The sequence below is a fragment of the Bos taurus genome, chromosome 29 (genome assembly GCF_002263795.3).
Source record: "Bos taurus isolate L1 Dominette 01449 registration number 42190680 breed Hereford chromosome 29, ARS-UCD2.0, whole genome shotgun sequence".
Lineage (NCBI taxonomy): Eukaryota > Metazoa > Chordata > Mammalia > Artiodactyla > Bovidae > Bos > Bos taurus.
Window position 1 is genome coordinate 18,280,685 of NC_037356.1, and position 15,112 is coordinate 18,295,796.

A 15,112-nucleotide genomic window follows, 5' to 3' on the forward strand; every position below is an offset into this window, starting at 1 on the left:
ACTTGAGCTTCCAACACACTTTGGACTGAAGAGAACAGAAGTGTAAACACCTGAGATCATAAGAGAGCATGATTTAATATGTCTGAGTGAAGAAATGTTTTAAAGAAAATAAAGCAATGGAGAGGGAGAGGGCAAAACAACTGAATGGTTAGAATCCACAGACTCCTTTATAAGGTCCTGTAGAGGACCACTGGATGGCTTCACATGTAAATTTTACCAAACCATTTTTTGTTTGTTTGTTCTGTTATAATCAATTTTTAATGGAGTATAGTTTTATAATGTTGTGTTAGTTTCTTCTATACAGCAAAGTGAGCCAGTTATGCATTCCACCAAACAGAGCGATGTTAACATCTATGCTTCCGAAACTATTGCAAAAAAAATTGCAGGGAAGGAACATTTCCAAACTCATTCTGAGAGGCCAATATCATCCTGATACAAAAACCAGACACAGATATTATAAAAAAAGGCCAGTATCACAGGCCAGTATCAATGATGAACATTGAGAAATCCTCAACAAAATACTAGCAAACTGAGTGCAACAAAAGTCTTAACCACCAGTGGTTAAGACTCCACACCTCTACTGCAGGGAGCATGGGTTCAATCTCTGGTCAAGGAATTAAGGTCTGATATGCTTCATGGCACAGTCAAAACAAACAAGCAAATAAACATTATGAGGATCCTACCCCATGATCAACTGGGATTTATCCCAGGGATGCAAGTGTTCTTCAGTATATGTAAATCAGTCAACCAACATGATACATGAACCACATTAACAAATTAAAGAATAAAAGCCACATGATCATCTTAATAGATGCAGAATGCTTTTGATAAAATTCAATGTCCATTTATGATAAAAACTCTAGCAAGTGGACATAGAAGGAACATCTTAACATCATAAAGGCCATACGTGACAAACTCACAGCTAGCATCGTACTTACTGGAGAAAAGCTGAAAGCATTTCCTCTAAGATCAAGAACAAGACAACAATGACCACTCTCGCCACTTTTATTCAACTCAGTTTTGGAAATCCTTACCCAGCAATCAGAGAGGAAAAAGAATCCAGATTGACAGCGAACAAATTAAACTGCCACTGTTTGCAAATTATGTGATGGTATTCATAGAAAAATCCTAAAAATGCTACCAGAGAGTACAACAGTGAATTTAGAAAAGTTGCAGCACACAAAATAAATATACATAAATATCCGTTGGGGTATACACAATGGAATACTACTCAGCCATAAAAAGAAGGGAACTTTTCCATTTGCAGCAACATGGGTGGACATGACGGGCATTATGCAAAGTGAAGTCAGAGAAAGGACAAATACTTAATGTTACCACTTATATGTGGAATCTAAAAAATACAACAGACTAGTGAATAAAGCAAAAAAGAGGCAGACTAGCAGATGTGGAGAGCAGACTAGTGGTTACCAGTGGTAGGGGGAGGTACAAACTATTGGGTGTAAGACAGGCTCAAAATGTGTTGTAAAACATGGAGAGTAAAACCAGTATTATGTAATAACTATAAATGGAAGGTAACACTTTAAAATTACGTTAAAAATAAAACGTTCTGTAAAAAGTGGTAAGAAATTGGATATAATTTTAATCTATATATATTAAAATTTCCTCCATTCCAATTTAGGGCTTTTAAAAATTATTTAACATACTAAATCTAATTATAAGATTGAAACAGGAGAAATCCAGATGGGTAGTTTTCTGTTTTTATAAGATAATGGCTTTATTAGGTTTGCATTTTAATGTAATAGACAGGTTAAAAGCCTTTAGGAGAGTTCTTTAATCAACTTTTCGGCAAATTTTTTTGTTGCTTAGAGTACTGGAAGTAATTGACATGGATTTTCTAGCAAGTATTGGCATGCTTCTAATGTTCAAAGCTTTTAAAAGAAGGTGTAGTGAAATACTTAAATATATTTTTCAGTTTCCAGCATGACCTCAGAAAATAACAAATGGATTGGGGCACTTATACATTTGAAATTCTCATTGAAATATGATGGTAATAACATTAAGTGGATAGAGGCTTAGGTTAGAAGCAGGTTGGGCTAATGAAGTTCAAAAATAGAAACTATTTTTGTTTTTTGTAAAGTGAGTATAGTTTCACACAATCTTGAAACAGCATCTGATGTGACCTACTACTATTAGATAATTAAAACTGTTAATTTTATTGTGTATGCTAATGTGATAGTTATACTGTGTATAAACATAGTCATTCCCATGCACAATATTTATAATGTGTGTAACCCTGTGTGTTCTTTCTCATAGACAATGGCAAAATGATTGTCCTTTTAATTTCTGAAAGATGTCTGTCACTGGCAATTTTTTACTTTCTTTGGAAACGAATTTAATAATACTTAAGAGAATCCAGTCTTATATGGATAAGGAAACTCAGGTCTGATGAAGATATATGACCTGTCTAGGGGTACATAGCCATTTGGTTTAGGAACAGGGATTCTGTTTATTCATTAAGTATTTTTTAGAGCCTACTTCATCAGACAGTCCCCACTTTGAAGCAGTAGTGTTTAGCTAGAAAGGCGGCGGAATTGGAAATGGAGGTGAAAACAGAGGATAGAGGACATATGTGGCATGACAGATAGAACAAATAATTTCATCTTGATACTAACTACATAGAATTGAGGTGCATGCACAGTCCTTTGATGACACAGATGGGGAGATCATGGTGCTGATTAATTAACTTAGTGGCAGATCTAGAACTATATTTCCCAACTCTTAGTCCAAGATTTCCTTTTTATTTCTGCTGTTACACACTGTTTTTCTGAGCAAGAAAAAAATTAAATTATTATTATAAATAATTATTTATGATTAAATTATTGTTTTATCGTTAATTGTATGTAGCATTAAAATTGACCATATTGTATATACCTCTGGATTGGTAGTAAAAATAGATAATTTGTAGATTGGTATCTTATTTATTTGGGATTTTCTCATATTTTTATTCAAATTGAATTTACTTTGATTTTGTACTCCTGAGAGATTGCATCATATTTAAAAAAATTATCAAACTTTGGTTTTTGTTTAATTTTGTTCATACTGTTCTTTTTAACCAAAAAGATTTGAATTGCCATTCTAATAAAAACATAGTCTAAGATTCCTCTTTGGTGAACAGTTTATTTTAATATGCATTCATTCCTAATACTTAATTTTAAAATGTAAGGTTAATTAGGGTTAGCTGTACTAGTGTTTTGGATGCTCTTAATATGTTTTTCTTTTTTAAATGTTAATTTCTAATAGGTGTTATTCTGAAATCATTTTAGAACTGAAGAAAGATTTTTAAAAAAATTATTGAAGTATAGTTGATTTACAGTGTTGTGTTAATTTCTTCTGTACAGCAAGGTAACTCAGTTATCCATATGAATATTCTTATATTCATATTCTGTTCTATTATGCTTTATCATAGGATATTAAATATAGGTCCTGGGCTACGTAGTAGGAGTTTGTTGTTTATCCATCCTTTATAAATTAGTCTGCATCTGCTAATCCCAAACTCCCATTTTTCCCCACTCTTCTTGGCAACCACAACGCTTAGAACAGGAGAAAGATTTTTATGCTGCCTTCTGTTTTTCCATTTTTTTTTAGAAATCGAAACGAGTTGGCTGAGACACTTGCACTCCTGAAAGCACAAATTGATCCTGTACTATTGAAGAACTCTAGCCAACAGGACAGCTCTTCCCGGGAAAGTCCCAGCTTAGAAGAAGAGGAGACTAAAAAGGAGGAAGAAACAACTAAACAAGGTTTTTTTTTGTGTGTTTTGTTTTTCTTTGTTTTGTAATTTCTTCTCTTTTCCACTCTTCTTCCCACCTACATCAGTTGAATTTCCCTCAGTTTGAAGAGTTTTAACTCTTCCTGTTAAAGGAAATAGATTTTTCTATCATTTAATGAAAAAGAGGCAAAAAACTATTGAGTACTTTGGTCTTTTATACTGAACATTTAAAAAATTTACATAAAAGTGTTCCAGTCATCAAAACATGCTATCTTTTACTAATTTAAGAATACAGAGAATATTAGTGAACTTTTAAAAAATTATTGTGGTAAAATACACATAACATAAAATTTTATCATTTTAACCATTTTTAAGTGTACAGTTCTGTGGCATCAAGTTCATTTGTATTGTGCATCTGTCACCTCCATTCATCTCCAGACTTATATCCTCCAACTGAAACTCTGTACCCATTAAACACTAATTACCCTTTTCCCCCTCCCCTTAGCCACAGGCATCCATCATTCTACTTTCTGACTATGAATTTGACTAACTCTAGGAACCTCACTTCAGAGAAATCATGCAATATTTGTCCGTTTGTAATTGCCTTATTTCACTGAGCTTAATGTCTTCAGTATTCCTCCATATTGTAGCATGTATCAGAATTTTTCTTTTTTAATGCTGATATTCTCTTGTGTGTGTCTACCACATTTTATCTATTCATCTGTCACTGGACACTAAGGTTTCTTCTACCTTTGTCTTTTATAAATAATGTTGCTATGAAAGTCGATGTACAAATATCTGCTTGTACTTCTTTTGGGTATATCCCTGGAGTAGAATTTTTGGATCAGATGATAGTTCTGTTTTTAATTTTTTGAGGATTTGCCATATCGTTTTCTACAACTGCTGCACCATTTTACATTCCTATCAGTTCTGCATAAGGGTTCCAATTTTTTCACATCCTACAAATCACTTGTTATTTTTTTTTAAATAATAGACATTCTAATGATGTGAAGTGGTATTTATGGGTTTTGATTTGCATTTTCAAAATGACCAATGATGTTGAAGACTTTTTCATGTTCTTATTAGTATGTGTTGTTTGGGAAATATTTAAGTCCTTTTTTAAGTAAGCCAATTTTTAAATAGATTTTGTGTGTGTGTGGTGTGGATTGGTTTTCTTTTTTTGTTTTGGGTCACCCTTAGCAAATTCTTAAGTCTATGATAATTATTAATAACTATGATAGTTATTAAGCTTGATTTCCTGATTGACTTTTTTAATATGGTTAACTGAGCAGATCAAATCCTAACCTTTTCAGAAGATCAGAAGCAAATCCTAACTTTTCTAGAAGCAGAGAAACCAGTTGAAGTTTTATCTAACATCGTTTGGTTAATACTTTTTCTTGATAATGTGCCTTTTAATGACAGGGTACAGAATTTGCTCTCTTTATTGTCCTTTCTTCCTCTACTTTTAGTTTTCCTTTACTGTTTCGATTAGAACCTGAAAATAGTATGTTCTTACCTTGTTTGCTGCTTTGAGGAAACTAATCATTCATCCCCTAGCTGCAAGCATTGCGTAAAACCAAGTAATTTTGCCTTTTAATGTAGGGTATAATGTTTGTACATACCAATATTTCTTTTAGCAAAAATCCTGATTATTCTCCTTTTATTAGTGATTATATGATTTCAAATATCTTTGGTGGTTTTAATCATGAGCTGTATTTCTCATTTGGCAAATTCTTTTCTATATCCTAAAATTCAGTTTGTGACCTATATCAGTAAAACTTAATAATTTTTAAAGTAGTCTAAACCCACTTTTGAATTTTCAGGTTTTTTAAAATTGAAGTATAATTGACGTACAACTTTAGATTCATTTCAGGCATACAACATGATGATTTGACATTTGTATTTGTTGTGAAATGATCACCTCCTTTAGAAAGCAAAGAGGAAAGGAAGAAGAAAAGAAAACCCTTTCGTGGTTAGAGAAACTGTTAAAATTTTCTTTTCTGATTAAATTTGTTATGACTAGAATCAGCAGATGAAAATTTAAGTTGTCATTCATAATTTTTGGAAAGTGTCAATGGCATGGTTTTTGACTGTCTACAGATTCCCCTATAATAGGAACATATTGATAGCATTACTGTAGTATCTGAAACTAAGATCTTAACAGAACTTGGGTACTCTGGGTGTTATGACTTCTCAAGGGATCTCCAGCCGAAGATCCCTTCCAGAACTAAAGTCCACACAGAGCTTCCTGCAGTCTGCTGGGAATAGGATCTAAATTAAATAGAACAGGGACAGTAGAGACAAGTTTAAAAAAAGAAAAGAAAAAAGATTCAAATGAAAGTATAGGAGAGGTCTAGAGTTATATAATCTCATAAAGTAAATCACTTTAATTTTTAATATGAAAAATGCAGAGCTTGATAGCAGTAAAATTAGGAAAACTATCTACTTGACATAAAAATGAGTAACTAAAAAAGATCAGGACCAAATCCCATAGAATTATAATAATGAAAGAAAATAAGAAGCATATTAACATCACTGCAGAAATGAAAACTTAACCAAAAGACGTTCTTACTAAACATATGAAAACTCTAAATGAATAGGTGGCAGAGTTAACGATTTAAAAAAAAAAATCTGTAAATAATATCTGAGTCAACAAACACAAGAATTAGTGCCCTTAAAAAACAGCAGATGACCCATGCGTGAGGGGAGTAGAGCTGGATACCAGACCAGAGGCCGAACTTAGGATCTGACAAGATGGCCGGGCTGCCCCACAGGATTATTAAGGAAACCCAGCGTTTGCTGGCAGAACCAGTTCCCGGCGTTAAAGCAAAACCAGATGAGAGCAACGCCCGTTATTTTCATGTGGTCATTGCCAGCCCTCAGGATTCCCCCTTTGAGGGAGGAGTTTTTAAGCTTGAACTATTCCTTCCAGAATACCCAATGGCAGCCCTTAAAGTACATTTCATGACCAAAATTTATCATCCTAATGTAGACAAGTTGGGAAGAATATGTTTAGATATTTTGAAAGATAAGTGGTCCCCGTCACTGCAGATTTGCACAGTTCTGCTATCGATCTAGGCTTTGTTAAGTGCTCCCATTCCAGATGATCCATTAGCAAATGATGTAGCAGAGCAGTGGAAGACCAACGAAGCCCAAGCCCTAGAAACAGCTAGAGCATGGACCAGGCTATATGCCATGAATAATAATTTAAATTGATTCGATTGTCAAGTGTGTATCACTTCTGTTCTGCCAAGACTTCTTCCTTTTTTGTTTGCATTTAATGGACACAGTCTTAGAAACTACAGAATGAAAACCCAGGCATCTTCAAATCTTTGGTGATTAAATGCACATTAGCAAATCTATATCTTGTCCTGATTCACTGTTGTAAAGCATGAGCAGAGGCCAGAAGTATTGTCTGGATTGTTGCAAAACATTTAAAAGCGGTGGCCTCTCTCTGCTGTTATTCATTTCCCCATCATGGTTTAAGTATAAAGCACTGTGAATGAAGGTAGTTGTCAAGGTTAGCTGCAGGGGTGTGGGTGTTTTTTGCATTTTATTTTAGTTTGTTTTGGAGGTGGAGGGGTGGGGGGAGGTAGTTTTATTTTAATTTTATGGGCTCCTTTTCCCTTTTTTATGGTGATCTAAGTGCATTGGTTAAAAGCAGCTAACCATTTCTTTTTTTTTTTTTTTTCATTTTATTTTATTTTTAAACTCCACAACATTGTATTGGCTCTGCCAAACATTGAAATGAATCCACCACAGGTACACACGTGCCCCCCACCCCGCACCCCCCTCCCTCCCCCCTCCCCACACCATCCCCCTGGGTCTTCCCAGCGCACCAGCCCCAAGCGTCCAGCATCGCACATCGAACCTGGACTGGCAACTCGCCTCATACATGATAGTATACATGTTTCAATGCCATTCTCCCAAATCTTCCCACCCTCTCCCTCTCCCACAGAGTCCATAAGACTGTTCTATACATCATTGTCTCTTTTGCTGTCTCATATACAGGGTTATTGTTACCATCTTTCTAAATTCCATATATATGTGTTAGTATACTGTATTGGTGTTTTTCTTTCTGGCTTACTTCAATCCTATTAACCATTTCTTTAGAATATGCTCTCTAGCCAAGTCTAACTTTATTTAGATGCTGTAGATGGACAAGCTTGATTGTTTGAACCAAACAGACATTAAACAGACATCACAGCCCTCACTAATAAAATTGTGACTTTGCTGTCGGGTGTAGAATCTTCCCTTCAAGAAAAAGCTCGTGACCATTTTGTATGGCTTATCTGAAAATTTCTGTAAATCTTAGGTTTTAGTACAATATTTTTTGTTATTCTGAAAAAAAAAAAAAAACAGCAGATGGGATGTTGTGTGTTTTTAAAAATAAAAGCAAGTCGATGAAGATTGGAGAAAAAGAGATAAAGAGTTGAAGATACGTAATAAAAATCCTACAGAGGTCCATAAAAAAGGAAACCAAAGCAAGGAAACAGACAGAAATTCTAAAGACTATGCTTAACATAACTTCTTTTTTTAATTTCTTTATTTTTAATTGAAAGTTAATTGATTTACAGTATTGCTTTGATTTCTACCAAATACATTGTTTCTACCAGACATCAATATCAGACTGCTGTGAATCAACCATAGGTTTACCCATGTCCCCTCCCATAACTTCTTGAAATAAAAAAAAGAATGTAAGACTGCATGTTTTAAAGACACTAAAGACCTTGGAAAATCAACCCAGAAAAACCAGCATGAAGACATATTCTAGTAAAACCCTTCGGCTTTGAAGAAAGTACTTTGGCCATCTTGACAGAAAGACCAGGTAACTTTTAGAGAAAAGAATATCAGACTGCCATCGCTATATTTGAAAGCAATGCCTTATGCCAAAAGAAAATACCATAACATATAAGGGAAAAAATGTGAACCAGGGATTTTATGTCTAGCCAAAATGACTTCTAGATAGAGACTGCATGTAAACTGCTATCAATATCTAAGATCTATTTTCTATGAGTCTTTTTATAGGAATCTTCTAGTGAATGAGCTTCAGATAGCCAAAAAGACTAACAAAACCTCAGTGGTGGGTAATATGGTAATAAATATAAATACATTCATTTGTATGGCTTAACATATATATATATATATATATATATATACACACACACATATATTTCCTACCTCTGTTCATGAGAGGAATCTGAGAACAGTGATAACCCAGTAACAGTGAGCACTCTTAGCCTCTAGATTTTCATTTCAAAATATCATTTTCTACTAAAAGGAACTAGTGCCCCACAGAGACAATTGCTTTAGGGGATGGGCAAGAAAAATGCAAGATAAGCTAGAATATTTTGGAATGCTAGAAATTAAGGATATACTCAGAAAATAATCTGGGCTCAGGAGGACCCAGTGCCGACTGAAAGGAGTGGTGAAAGCAGAACTGTTTTAGCCACAGATTTATGCAGCGATAGATTTTAAATCTATGACTTTGCATTTCTGTAAGTTCATGATTGAGTAAATAAATACATGGAGAAGGGATCACTTTTCTCTGCAGGTGAATATCAATTCCTTCTACATGGCAGGGACTACACTTTCCTGCAGTGTGGAATGAATGAGAGAAATAGAAATTTTTGAACTGTGGTTGGAGAAGACTCTTTCAAGTCCCTTGGACTGCAAGGAAATCCAACCAGTCCATTCTGAAGGAGATCAGCCCTGGGATTTCTTTGGAGGGAATGATGCTAAAGCTGAAACTCCAATACTTTGGCCACATCATGCGAAAAGTTGACTCATTGGAAAAGACTCTGATGCTGGGAGGGATTGGGGGCAGGAGAAGAAGGGGACGACAGAGGATGAGATGGCTGGATGGCATCACTGACTCGATGGACATGAGTCTGAGTGAACTCCGGGAAATGGTGATGGACAGGGAGGCCTGGCGTGCTGCACTTCATGGGATCACAAAGAGTCAGACATGACTGAGCGACTGAACTGAACTGAAAGAAATCCAAGAACAAAATGAGACATGTATCCTCAAAACAGAATGGACCTGGCAGGGGATGGGGGGATCTGGTGAAATTTAATCAAATCTGTTTAATAGTGTTTTACTAATGTTAATTTCCTGGTTTTGAGAACTGTGCTATGAGGGCACAAGTTGTTAACTTATGGGAAACAAGGTGATGGTGTCCTTGAACTATTTTTGTAAGATATCTGTATGTCTAAAACTATTTCATAATAAAGATTTGAAAAAGAATGTTGGGTGAGCATTAATTTGGTAGCTTGGAAAGATCCCCTGGAGAAGAGAACGGCTACTCACTCCAGTATTCTGGCCTAGAGAATTCCATGGACTGTATAGTCCATGGGGTCACAAAGAGTTGGACACCACTGAGCAACTTTCACTTCACTACATGTAACTAAATCTAAATGACAGATAGAGCAAAGAACATATAGTCTTTAATAACTTTGTGTTTTAACAGTGGAGCTATAAGACAAAATAAATGGAGAAAAAATGGGAAGAGAACATACAAAAACTTGTGGACTTTCCATTAAATTACTTTGGTGTGGTGGTGGCATTATTCTGAAAAGTTGCATAATATGTGTGAAATGTAATTGATATTCTAATTGTATCATTTGTGATATTCTTGAAAACCAAGATTCTCAGTGTGGGAAAAAGAAATAAGATGTAAGACAGAAAGTTAAGGAAATGTTGTTATGAAACTCAAGGATTATTTTTATTATTTTCTAGCTCTGTCTATTGAAAAGACCTAGAAACAATGGCCAACCCAGTAGCGGTGAGCATCCTTAGCACCCAGATTGTGGTCTTGAAGTACAATTTCCCATTAAAGTAAATCAAGGCTTCTTGGAAAAGTGGCTTATTCCAGTTCTGGGGTATCGTGAGCCAAGAAACATCCTGTCATTCCAAGTAGTAAAGACTCATCAAAATCACACCAGAAAAACCTCAAGAGTCAACTTAAAGAGGTTTCTACTGTCTAAGATGGGACAAGCATCATAAGGATAATAGCTGTAGTGGATTAAAACACATTGAAGAATATATCTTTTATATATACACACACACACACACACACACACACACACATAACTTGATTTATTTTTGCCTGTCCTGGGTCTTTGTTGCTGCATGGGCATTCTTTACTTGGAGAGAGTAGGGGGCTACTCTCTAGTTGCAGTGCACAGGCTTTTCATTGTGGTGGCTTCTCTTGTTGCAGAGCATGGGCTCAATAGTTGTGATGCACAGGCTTAGTTGCTCTGCAGTATATGGGATCTTCCAACCAGGGGTCGAACCTGTGCCTCCTACAGTGGCAGGCAAAGGGACTCATTATCACTGAGCCACCAGGGAAGCCCCATTGAATAAGTCTTAAATCTTGATACAAATTCCACCATGATACTAATAGAAAAATTTGAAAGATACCAGTGGGGACCAAATTATTAATTTGAAAACTGTTAAGCAGAAAGAATTGAGCTTTCATCCTGCTATTTTTCAGTATGAACTATACCACTGTAAAACAAAACAATACATTAGCAAAGCTTATTTTTATATAATTTATAATTATTGATGAAAGATTGACAGAATGGGAATATCATCATTTTGCATTCCCTAATAAGGAAAGGTTTTATTTATTGAGCAGTAACATCTCTTTAACAACACAAAAGGATGATTAAACAGTAATGCCTCTTGATAAAGAACATACCACCACCAAAGTACTTTTACCACAGAAATTATGTGGTATTCTGTGGTAAACGTGAATCTGCTGAAGGCTGTAGATTAAAGTGGTGATTTACAGGAGAAAAAGAACAAAGGCATATGGGAATGCACTCAGTAAAGTCCAGGTATTACAGATTTGCATCACCATCACATTGCTGGATTTGCTGACTCAAATAAATTGAAAAAAAAAAAAAAAAGGATGGAAGAGCAAGAGTAGATTAAAGAGACCTAAAAAAGAAAATAATAAACAGGTAAAACTAAACTATAAATCAAAATAAGGAAGTGATTAATATAATGTAAAATGGGGTAATAGTTATAATTGTTAGGGTATTACTATTGGGCAAAGGCTTGTGTGTGCCTCTTGGGATGCTAACAGGGTTCTATTTGTTGTTTGCCTTCTAATAATTTATTAAATGGTTCATTTGTTTTCTCTGGCTTTATTTTGTTATACTTAATTAAAAAAATTTCTTGATGCCTTTGTCAGATATCTACCATGTAATTTTTAAATAAGTTACAGAAGGATTGGCACCAATTTGTATCCCTTTAACATGGAATAAAATGATAGTTCCCTGGTGGCTCAGACAGTAAAGAATATGCCTGCAATGCAGGAGACCTGGGTTTGATCTCTGGATCAGGAAGATCCCCTGGAGAAGGGCAGAGCAACCCACTCCAGAATTCTTGCCTGGAGAATTCCATGGACAGAGGAGCCTGGCAGGCTACAGTCCATGGGGTCACAAAGAGTCAGACATGACTGAGTGACTGACACAGAACTGTGAGGACAGCTCTTATTTGTCCATTTGATGCATAGTAGTAATATATCAAATGATAATTTCAATATTTTGAGCCCAGGAAACTACTGCAGCTCATTAGTGAATACACAGAAATCTGTTGCATTTCTGTACACTAACCAGATCAGAAAGAGAAATGAAGGAAAGAATCTCCTTTACCATTGGATAAAAAAGAAAATGCTTTATATCTTAGGTAGAAATAAATCTACCTAAGAAGGCAAAAACTGAAAACTATAAGACACTTATGACAGTAATCAAAGATGATACAAAACAGATGGAAGGATATATTACACTGTGTTCTTGGACTGGAAGAATTGATATTGTCAAAATGACTATACTACCCAAAATAACTCTACTGCCCAAGGCAATCTCGCTGTCAAATTACCAATGGCATTTGTAACACCTAGAACAAAAATTTTTTTAAAATTTGTCTGGAAACATAAAAGACCTCAAGTAGACAAAGCAGTCTTTGCCTAATGGATCTGGGGGTATCAGGCTCCCTGATGTCAGACTATCCTATAAAGCTGCAGTCAGAAAAGTAGTGTGGTCCTGGCACAAAAACAGAAATATAGATCAGAGGGAAAGGATAGAAAACCCAGAAATAAGCCCACGCACCTGTGGCCAATTAATCTACAAAAAAGGAGGCGAGAATAGACAATGGTGAAAAGACAGTGTCTTCAACGAGTAGAGCTGGAAAAACTGAACACCTATGTGAAAAAGAATGAAATTACAACACTCCTTAACACCATACAGGAAAATAATATCAAAATGGATTAAAGACCTAAATGTAAGACCAGGTAATATAGAACTCGTAGGGGAAAAAAAATAGGCAGGACACTTTTTGACATAAATCACAGCATTATTTATTTGGATCCACCTCCTAGAGTAATTCCAATCCCAAAGAAAGGCAATACCAAAGAATGCTCAAACTACTGCACAATTGCACACATCTCACATGCTAGTAAAGTAATGCTAAAATTCTCCAAGTCAGGCTTCAGCAATACGTGAACCGTGAACTTCCAGATGCTCAAGCTGGTTTTAGAAAAGGCAGAGGAACCAGAGATCGAAATGCGAACATCCGCTGAATCATGGAAAAAGCAAGAGAGTTCCAGAAAAACATCTATTCCTGCTTTATTGACTATACGAAAGCCTTTGACTGTGTGGATCACAATAAACTGTGGAAAATTCTGAAAGAGATGGGCATACCAGACCACCTGACCTGCCTCTTCAGAAACCTATATGCAGGTCAGGAAGCAACAGTTAGAACTGGACATAGAACAAGACTGGCTCCAAATAGGAAAAGGAGTACATCAAGGCTGTATATTGTCACCCTGCTTATTTAACTTATATGCAGAGTACATCATGAGAAACGCTGTGCTGGAAGAAGCACAAGCTGGAATCAAGATTGCCAGGAGAAATATCAATCATCTCAGATATGCAGATGACACCACCCTTATGGCACAAAGTAAAGAGGAACTAAAAAGCCTCTTGATGAAAGTGAAAGAGGAGAGAGAAAAAGTTGGCTTAAAGCTCAACATTCAGAAAATGAAGATCATGGCATCCGGTCCCATCACTTCATGGGAAATAGATGGGGAAACAGTGTCAGACTTTATTTTTCTGGGCTCCAAAATCACTGCAGATGGTGATTACAGCCTTGAAATTAAAAGATGCTTACTCCTTGGAAGGAAAGTTATGACCAACCTGGATAGCATATTGAAAAGCAGAGACATTACTTTGCCAACAAAGGTCCGTCTGGTCAAGGCTATGGTTTTTCCAGTGGTCATGTATGAATGTGAGAGTTGGACTGTGAAGAAAGCTAAGCACTGAAGAATTGATGCTTTTGAACTGTGGTGTTGGAGAAGACTCTTGAGAGTCCCTTGGACTGCAAGGAGATCCAACCAGCCCATTCTAAAGGAGATCAGCCCTGGGTGTTCTTTGGAAGGAATGATGCTGAAACTGAAACTCCAGTACTTCGGCAACCTCATGCAAAGAGTTGACTCATTGGAAAGGACTCTGATGCTGGGAGGGATTGGGGGCAGGAGGAGAAGGGGACGACAGAGGATGAGATGGCTGGATGGCATCACCAACTCGATGGATGTGAGTTTGGGTGAACTCCGGGAGTTGGTGATGGACAGGGAGGCCTGGCATGCTGCAATTCATGGGGTCGCAAAGAGTCGGACACGACTGAGCGACTGAACTGAAGTGAACTGAAATGTTCTTCCCAAATCTCACTGTGTAAGTTGGTCAGATAAACTTTGAAGGATTTGAAATTAAATATTATCCTATAATCTACCTTAAAGACTTTCTGTTTATAAAGGTTACATCTTAAAGTGTTTTGATATAATTTATCAACATTTAGTCTAGAATTTGTTGCCGTTTCAGTTGTGTTCAATACATTCAGGAGGTTTTTGAGTGTCTTACTGCAAGTAATAACCCATGATTCTTCTCAGAGTAGTATTCTTACACTAGTAAGGCAGAGATTTATAAACCAACAGTTGTAATTCTGGGTAATAAGTAATGCTGTAAAAGCCTATATAAAGCAAGACACAAATGCAGAAGATACAGTAGTTAATTCTTTGTTGGGGAAACACTCAGGTAAAACTAAAATGGAGTAGCATTTGAGCTTGAAGGATGTTAAGATTTTCCCAATAACATATATAATAATAAGTATCAATAGCAATGCCAACATTGAGTGCACCCTTCTATAATCATTAACAACACTAGGAGTTAGTTATTTGACATTTTAATTATTTTTCAAAATGGGAAAATACGAATGAGGAGGTAAAAATAGAAATGGCCTTCTAGGCAATGTTGACTGGTTAAAAATGATGATTGCTTAAGGGAGTTTTCGGATGTGACTAAAGATTGTGGCAAGAA

The 15,112-nt window shown here is 35.9% G+C and overlaps 1 protein-coding gene and 1 pseudogene across 4 annotated transcripts in view; both read left to right on the forward strand.

The window, feature by feature from the left end:
- The window catches only part of RSF1 (remodeling and spacing factor 1), a 148,931-nt gene that overhangs the window by 92,024 nt on the left and 41,795 nt on the right, over positions 1–15,112 (forward strand). For all 3 annotated transcript variants that reach the window (XM_010820856.4, XM_005226727.5, XM_002699063.6), the window contains exon 5: positions 3,607–3,761. In XM_010820856.4, the coding sequence (XP_010819158.1) occupies positions 3,607–3,761 (155 nt within the window). The remainder of the gene's footprint in view (positions 1–3,606; positions 3,762–15,112) is intronic.
- Positions 3,768–11,644, forward strand: LOC104976232 (ubiquitin-conjugating enzyme E2 N-like; annotated as a pseudogene). Its single transcript, XR_009493442.1, has one exon. The product of XR_009493442.1 is annotated as a ubiquitin-conjugating enzyme E2 N-like (transcript).